Consider the following 9,657-nt stretch of genomic DNA (forward strand, 5'->3'; position numbering starts at 1 on the left):
CCTATCTAGGGTTATGTCCTCAATAAGTTGTAACTTCTACATGTCACGTCTAATCACATCCCTTCAATATTTCTTCAACCTAAGCTATCTCTACCCCGCCTGAAAACATCCAAAACTAACCTCTCACACTTACGAACTGAGGCATTCATGCCCCTCCTCATCACATGTCCAAACCATCTCAGCCTCAATACCCGCATCTTGTTCTCCACCAAAGCTACTTCTATCTTTTCCCGGATAGTCTCTTATAAAGTTAGACAAAAACTAAATGATGATATCTAAAATGAGTTACTATTTGAATAAACATTGTGACAATAATATGGAATCATAATTAACTGAACGACGACAAGAATAATATATTTAGTGCATTTTATGGAGTCTACGAAGAATGAAGTGTTTACATCTTCGTCACAGAGAAGAATAATTTATTAGAACAAGATATTCATGCTATGAAATGAGTGGTAAATTACAATTAGTGAAGTCAAATCAAATGAATCCAATAATCAAGTAGACTAAAAGCATGCATGATCTTGCTAATTAATTAGCTTCTTTTCCACAATTATCAATTTCATTTATGTGTTCTTTCTAAATATCTATATGAATGGGTCCACTTATTGTTGGCGTCATAAGAACAAAAGCATGATGAAAACAAATAATAGCCTTGTAAAATATATGGAGAGAAATTGAACTAGAAATTATTTTAATTAGTCAAATTTTTAGATGTAACTGTTTGATTGGATTACTACAAAAATATTAGTCTAGTCAATATGAATTTTGTCCAATTTCCACATGAATTTTGACACTTAGTTTTCCCTTGCAAAGTATATTATAACAAATGATGATGCAATACCATCGCTATGCTGCCGTACCCAATCTAAAAAGCAAAAATTGAGTATACTCGAACTTTATTCACACCTCAAAAGTAAAAAAAAATTCTAGGGAGGAGGGTAAAATATACGTAGTTCATACCATCACCTATGAAGAAGTAGAAAGATTATTTCCGATCAACTCCCGGCACAAAATAAAATGATGGTAGATACAGTTGTAATAAACATGAGACAAAATGAAATAACAGAAAATACAACAGCCACACAACAATACTATAAACTAACAAACCACACCCTCCCCCTCCCCAACCCTCCTAACTAAAGACTCCACTCTATGTGCAAAGTTATACCACTACTAGCAAGGTTACCCCAAGGCACAACTTGCAATTACTACGACTACTAATATAGACAAATAACAAGACAACACACTCTACCAAGAAAAGGTTTAATTACCACCAATATTTATACTAAACGCTCTAATACTTTATAGGCACCATTATACTTATACTAAGCCAAGCAATTTGATCTTGGTAGTCCATATTAACGCAAGGATACATCTTACTTATGGTCAAGTGATAAATTTGCGTATGAACACACCTTGCTTTCATTGATTATGTGTAATTTATGGGATGCAACTACTTTTATCATAATGCAATCCGTCTAACAAAGTTTTGGGATTGGGTGGGCAGGGGATATGTTGCTCCTGACTCTTCAAAAATGAACATATTCTCCAAAAGTACTATATTTTTGGAGAATCCAACGCGAGGGCAACACTGGAAGTGAAGAATAAGATAAAGCTGTTGTCAAAATTCTTTTTTCAACTAAGTAGTGGTTCTCAAAACTGTCAGTTAACCATATGCAAAACAAACTTGATACTCAGATACAAGAAGTTTATCATCCCCTTTCAAATGAAGTGAGACTGTTCAATAGGGAACAAAAATCAAATCTAATTTGTTCTGAACTTCAGATAATTTAAAATTTGGAGCCTGCAACTTTAGGCAGCACCACCGGCGCCCTTCCCTTTCTTCTTCTGAAGTTTCTTCATGTAAAACTCGAGTTCCTTACCCTCCAAGATGTAACTGTCAAAGTTAATGAAACAAAATTTGTAAGCAAATGAAAATCGCGAGCAACTAGGAACTGGTCTAATTATTACTACTATAACATTAGCCCAATGAGATTGATGATTATTTCTCTGTTTAGACGAATATAGCATTATTATTCATTTGGGATCAACAATTTTCACCAAAATATCATATACTAATGAGGAGAATTCATACCCATCAGCACGACCACACTGGCCAGGTCGTGATGAGATTGCCGCCAATAAACGCCCACTAGCAAATTGCTCCTCAACGTGTGGGTCAATCTTGCGATCCTGTTGCCTCTTTTCCAGCTTTCTTTGGACGTGGTTACTCTTCTTCTCCTCTGGTACAGCCTCAGCCTCCTGTTTGGATCAATCAAACAGAAATCATCAAAACAACAGTTTCCACTTCTTTTTGAGTTAGAACCACCAACGGCACAGACAGTAAGACAGAACAGCTAAGACAAAAAAAAACTCTTCAAGGATAATAATATCCTCAAGACAAATAAAATAAAACTGATTAAGAGAAGCATGGAGTTGGAAAAAGACATTAAGATACCTCTCCTTCCTTCTTGGAAGCAGCAGCCTTCTTCTTGCGGCCAATCTCAACTCCATAGTGCTGGAGATACCATTGTTTAAATGGAGCTGCATCAACCTGAACAATTGCACTCTTCACCAAGGATTGTGTCCTAACCAACTCATTGTTGGAGGCATTATACACCACATCCAATAGACGAGTTTTCCTTGTAACAGCCTCGCCACCCCAAGAGTAATTCCCAGTATCCAACCTCAATGCACGCCACTTCACATTACCTCCTCGGACTCTTATTCTTCTAACAGTCTTAGCATTTGGCACCAGCTTTGTGTTTGCTGGCTGTCTGCCAAGCTCATACCTTCACAGAAGCAGGATATAAAATGTCAATCTAAAAACGTAACTAACAAAAAGACAAGTTACTCATACATATCAGTTATTTATACCAGAAATCAAGAGAACTTCTGGTCCAGAGAGAGACTGAGTGACAATTATGAAGAAAGCAAACCAAATTTGCAGCAGTACATATCATTCATTTTTTTGTTTCTCGTTTCCTTGGGCTAGTTGGTTAGAGTAATATATCAGCTGAGAATAGTGACCAACGTCTTCTTAGTGCTCTTTAAGTCAGTTAGATTCAGCATTATTAGTAAGGGTGTCAAATGGGAAGGTTGGGCTGAAACTGGAGATGTTAAATGAGCTCATTTTGACAGCGCTAATTGTTAGGCATAGATCAAAGATAGATCAGTCCCCCTTTTCATGTTTTTCTTCTCTTCATTTACAGTTAACTTGTTATTTGCTTTAAGCTTTCTCTTCTACATTTCCTTCTCCACAAAAAAGAATAACTTTCTTTTCTATATGTTATCCTCCTTGGATCAGCCCATTCGTAAGACTAACTCATTGTCATTATGCAACAAAAAAAGGGAATACCCAACAAAAGAACTAAAGTTCAAGGGTCATTTGGTAGGATATAATAGAAAAATACAATTACATGTATTAGTCATGGTATTATTTAATCCTTTATTTGGTAGGATTTTCAACCTATCTATAACTAATACACCTTATCCAGTATTATAGGGCGTATAACTAATATGGAGCAAACCATGGTATTAGTAACACAATGGTCATTAATAGATGGATAAACACGGTTACAGAGAAAACTCTGATCAGAATTAATCTCAACAATACTAATCCTGGCATTACTAATACACCCTATTGATCAGTACATAAATCCCTTCTAGATTTTATGTACTTACTAATCATCCCCTTTCTAGATATTATCAGCTCCCACAGAGTGGCTTAGCAGTTTTTTGTTTTTGGTTGTTAACTCCCAGCTCTTACTTCACTTTTTTTTTTGCAGTGTTTGGAGTTGTAACAATTTGATTTGTATCTTTCATTCATTTCCTTGACTCCATTTTAATACATCAACTTATTTCATCAAAAAAAAAAAAAATTGCAACCTATTTAATACTATTTTTATATACTCTACCAAACTACCCCTAAGATTTTACCAAAGCTGCTTCCTTATAAAACTTCTCTCAAGCAAATTATATTGTTAGGTTTCATCGACATCATTTAAACTCAGTAGAATTGGATGCTTGTAAAATTTTCATTATATAAAATAATAAAGCAATATCAACACATAAATGAGTAATAGATAAATAAAAAATAGCCTCCAGATCTACCTCCACAAATTGAACAATCTAGCTAAACTCTGAATCCTCAAACATGCTAAAGTGTGCAGATCACATTAATTTAATCATCAACTACTAAAGAGAACATTGCTTATCCAACAATACTTGGCCAGTTTATACAACCAATGGATAATTTACCTATTTCTAACCATTTTAGGCTTATCATTAAATACGATTCATTATCTAATGCATTTCCCAAAGCATTATATGTACTATATTCAAAGGGTAAAAATTAACCCTATATTTACTAATTCGTAATCCCTATGCCAATAAGGAAAGTGGAAAAGTAAAGATGGACCGAGGGAGTACATACATTCTACGGAACAAGCTAGAGTTCGTAGATCATGTTAATTTAATCATCAAATATAAAAAAAAAAAAAAAAAAAAAAAGTAAGAAAAGGTACATTACTTATCCCGTAAAATTAGTCATATGCACGCAAGCTGGCCCAAACACCACAATTATCCAAACAAAAAAACAAATACCATACATTGAACAATCTAGCTAAACTCTAAATCCTCAAACATGCTAAAGTATGCAAATCACGGTAATTGTTATCGAAAAACAGCATCGTTTATCCCATGTAATTAGTTGAGATGCACACAAGCTAGTCCGAACACCACAATTATCATATAAAAAAAAAGGCACCATACATTGAACAATCTAGCTAAACTCTAAATCCTCAAACATGCCAAAGTTTGCAAATCGCGTTAATTGTTATCCAAAAATTACATTGTTTATCCCATGTAACTAGTCAAGGTGCACACAAGCTGGCCCGAACACCACAATTATCAAAAAAATAAGAGCACCATACATTGAACAATCTAGCTAAACTCTAAATCCTCAAACATACTAAAGCTTGCAAATCAGGTTAATTGCTACCCAACAATTACATTGTTTATCCCATGTAATTGGTCGAGGTGCACGCAAGGTGTCAAAAAAAAAAAAAACACCATAAATTGAACTATCTATCTAAACTCTAAATCCTCAAAAATGCTAAAGTTTGCAGATCACGTTAATTGTTATCCAAAAATTACATTGTTTATCACGTGTAATTAGTCGAGGTGCACGCAAGCTGGTCCGAACAACACAAATATAAAAAAAAAAAAAATACACAGCATAAATAGGAATAAATGTGTACATACTTTCTCTTCTTCCTCCAAGCCTTCTGTTTTCCTCCAGTAGCACGTCTCTTGTGCATAGAATCACGAGAGATACCTATACAGCATCAAGTTAAATTTCCTCCATTAATTCCATTTCGCATATTAAACAACTAACACTGAAGAATTAATATTATGAAATTCACGTAAAATGAGTGAATAGATTTGCATTACCCATTGTCGCCGGCGACGGAGGAACGTTAGGGTTTAGGTGTACACAATGACGGCGGGCGGCGCTGAAATTGGGTACAATGAGCTGGGTTTTACTAGCTTATATAATAAGTTAAAACCCTAGAATTTTATAATTCCAATCTTGTCCTTCTTTATCAAGTTAAACGATGTCGTTTGGTGAAAAACCTTTGGTTCTTGCTTTTTTGTTACATTTTGGTCCTTATAGTTTCGAAAATGTAATTATAGACCACAGACTATAAATTTAAACTATGACAAAGGCTTAATTAATACATGGACATTCAAATTAAGTCTTGCATTTAGACGTTTAAATTAACTCTTATTTTAATGGCCTAATCCATACGCAGCCCCCTTAAGTACGCACGATTTTTTAGTTAGACACCTCAAGTGGACATTATTCCATTTTAACACCTCAAGTGGCCTTCAAGTGTGCCACTTTGGCACCTTTTGCCTTGTTGGCAAAACATGTACGGAACACTCCGCAAAGGCGCATGAAAGCCTACTGTTTTGTTGATATGGCATATAAATGACCCCCCAACGGTAATATACCCATATTTTATCTTCTTCTTCATTCTCAAATCAAATTTTAACCCTAATTTATGACTTTTCTTAGAATTCTTTTTATGAAAAACTTCTCTCTTCTTCATCTTCTTGTGTAATTTTTCAAAAGTTTGAACTTTTTCTTATTTTATTCGAATTGAATTGGACAATGTCGAGCTCATAGTCCATGGCTTTTTGCGAAAAAGATTATCGCTATTGTAAATGTGGTAATGAAACATTACTTACTTCTTGGACTTAACAAAAAATTTCAGTCGTAGATTTTTTACGTGTAAAAATTCGAAGGTAATGTTTTTTACTTCTTAACTTAATAAGTTGATTAATTATTGATTTTGTAATTATTTTTGTTATTAATTTTGTAGAAATGGAGTGGGTGTGATTACTTTGATTGGTATGAAGAACGACACTCTTCACAAACAAATAGGGTGATTTGGGGTTTGTTGAAGAAAGTTAAGTCCTTTGAAGATAAAGAAAATCAAGCTAGAAGATATGATATTGTTGGTGTCGTTGTTACTTGTGTGTTGTTGTGGGGAATATGGATATTAAAGCCAAATTGTTGAAGTTTGGCATTGAAGTTTTGATGGCCTTGAAGTTATGATTGCCTTCCTAGTGTTGAAGTTGCAAAGTGACTTAAATTTCTTCTTGTTAGGTTTCGTTTGTTGATGTAATATTGGTCTTGTAAGAATGTTACATTTTGATGAAATGAAATGTTTTATATCTACTTTTAGCTTTTGTTGTCTGTTGCGATTCTTTGTATGTTTTAAAGTTGCTTGGAATTATTCATTCCCATTCTTCAAGAGTTGGTGTGTATTGAATGCTGGGAAAATTTTGAGCACCTGCTGAGATGGTTGTTGATCCAGCAACTGGAGAAAGAGCAGGAGAAGCTGCAACATTAGTCCTGAACAATATCAGTTAGTCCTGAACAGCTGCAACATTAGTCCTGAAGAGCTGCAGCATTCATCCTGAACAGCTGCAGTGTTAAAGCCTTTATAGAGACACTCAGCATCAGTTTTCAACACCATTTTAAGTCCTGAATAGCAAGTACCTTGTGGTTTCTTCTCAGTACTTCCATTAGTAACAAAACAAAAACAGTCAGCCAAGTTATACGCTCCATATTGAGCTGATATCAACACCAACAACAACTAACTTATACGTTTTTATTGAGCTGAAAACAACATCAACAACTTCATCTATACACTCCATATAGGGTGTTGAACGTAACAACAACTTCAGCTATAAGCTCCAAACTAAGCGCAAACAGACACCAACAAGTTAATAAATATGCTCCATATTGAGCTCAAAGAAACACCAACAAGAAGTTCATAAATATGCTCAATATTGAGCTTCCGTTAACACTAATTAATAATCTAAAAAACATGCTCCATATTGGAGCTCACAGTTTGCATGATACTACTCAAAGAACCTGAATTTACAGGTTTCAAAAACCAAAGAACCAGAATGTTTACTTCAATAACTAAATTGATTGTTTGGTACTGCAAATTACACAATAGAATCAGAACATGCTACATCAGACTAAAATGCTTCTTTTTTACTTCTTTTTCTTTTTGTTGGCCAGCTACTACAATTGATTAGTGGTGACAACATCTTTGTTTTCCCATTTCAAGCCTCTAGGCTTATAACCAACATCAACCCCCGTAGAACTTGCATCCTTGTAAGTTGTACCACTTTGTAGATTCCTTTGACTTGATGTCCCAGGCTATTTTTTTGAAGAAAAAAGAAGGATCAATAAACATTATATATATGCCCTTTATTTTTAAAGAAATAATGTGAGTTAACTTACATTCAGTATTTGGGTTCCCCTTGCACTAGTGTAGATCCCAAATCCAACATTGTTTGACCATTTTGATCCATCTTCAGCAACATCCTCTGTGGTTCCAACTCTTCCCCTTTTCTACCCAATAATTACTCTCCTTCTAAGAGGTAGTTGACTCTTGATTTCTTCTGTAATAGGAATTTTTGTATCACCACAAAAGGCAGATGTTGTAGTTTCTTTCAATCTTCAAACTTTGCTTGTATCACCACAAATTGTAGTTGAAGATGCAGGTTGACTTGAGCTACATGATGCTGATTTTTTTGAGGTTGAACTTATAGGTTGACTTGAACTACATGATGCTGATTTTTTTGAGGTTGAAGGTGCAGGTTGGCTTGAGCATTTAGGTTTGCAACTTCCTTGAGAACTTTGACCACTAAACTGAAATCCTTGGCTATGTGTTTGTGCATTGGGATCAGGAATCTATAAAATCATAGCACACTAGTTAATAAGTTATAAAATCAAACTAAAAAACAAACTTCTAAAATCAAATAAAAGTGAGTGATTTACCTTGCAAAATCTTTTGTTATGACCTTGTTGATGACACTTGGAGCATGTAAAAACAAAATCTTTTGTTATGACCTTGTTGATGAAACTTGGAGCATGTTATTTTTCCACCTTTTTGGACATCTTTCCAGATTTCTTTATTGGTTCCCCTTTGCCTTTCTTTCTATTTTTTGTAGGTCTATTAGGCATTTTTTTAGGTTGAGGGGGCTCAATCTTTGAATTATTTTCCTCCGGCCACATCTTCATATTGGAGATTGATTGGATAAAGTGATTATAAGCCTTCAAGAAGGTTTTCTTCTTACACCAATGTTCCACATAAGGTTCAGGCTCTTTTTCAACATGATACAATGCACAAATGGCATGTTGGCAAGGAATGCCTCTCAACTGCCAAGTTCTACAACTATATGACATATTATTCAAGTTCACAGTATTCCTATACTCCTCTTGTCCAACCTCAAATCCAACATCAGCATTTCAAAGCATCTTACAAGCCCTAGATCTATCCTTATTCTCCTCCAAAATAAGTCTAGCCATATGTACAATATCACATATCCAAGTATTGGAAAACTTAATCATATCCACAGTTCTACTCATGATTTTTTTCCTAATTTCCTCCAACATGGTAATGATAGATTTATGTCTAGGGACTACGATCCATGAATTAAAGGTCTCACACATGTTATTCTCAACAACATCATACTTACAATGCTCTTTAAAGAATTCTCTAACCCATGACTCCCTAGGATAATGCAGTAAATCACTAATGATATCATTACCTTTCGTACCAAGTTGATTCATGTAATCAAGTTCTTCTTTGAATTTTACTTCAAAACTTGCCTTTGAGCATTTTCAAAATTGTTTTTTTCTCTCTTCTCCCTTCCACTCTTGACTCCAGTTAGCCCAGATGTGTCTAGCACATCTTCTAATTTCAGCATTTGGTAACAATTCAAGAACAACAACATGAAAACCCTACATACAAAAAAAATAGTTAAGGTACTTGACAAAGAAATTCTATTTTATAATTAATTGACAGTTAAAAAAATATCAAATATTACCTTTTGCATATCATCCATCACAGTAAGACCTACTCCAGTACCCAACTGCAGATCCTGTTTTGTGGAAATTTTGACTTTTGAAAGAGAGTCGCCACTTAATTTTAAAAAAGAATTAAGAAACCTTTATAAAAGTTACTTCAAACGATTCAAAACAGGAAAATTATTTTAAGTTAGAGATTCTAGATAAGCGGTTCCTATTAACGTTTTAGGAAGGTGTTAGGCACCTAAAAC

General features: G+C 34.5%; 1 protein-coding gene across 1 annotated transcript; it reads right to left on the reverse strand.

Annotated features, from left to right (window-relative positions):
* Nucleotides 1-1,624: 1,624 nt before the first annotated feature.
* LOC107878774 (40S ribosomal protein S8) lies at nt 1,625-5,588 on the reverse strand. The gene is made up of 5 exons (XM_016725892.2): nt 5,461-5,588; nt 5,272-5,344; nt 2,465-2,798; nt 2,102-2,268; nt 1,625-1,903 (listed from the first exon to the last, which is right to left on the reverse strand). The coding sequence occupies exons 1-5, from the start codon at nt 5,462-5,464 to the stop codon at nt 1,819-1,821; spliced, it is 663 nt and encodes a 220-aa protein (XP_016581378.1). The 5' UTR covers nt 5,465-5,588; the 3' UTR covers nt 1,625-1,818.
* Between the last annotated feature and the right edge of the window lie 4,069 nt (nt 5,589-9,657).

Source organism: Capsicum annuum, chromosome 7 (assembly GCF_002878395.1).
Source record: "Capsicum annuum cultivar UCD-10X-F1 chromosome 7, UCD10Xv1.1, whole genome shotgun sequence".
NCBI lineage: Eukaryota > Viridiplantae > Streptophyta > Magnoliopsida > Solanales > Solanaceae > Capsicum > Capsicum annuum.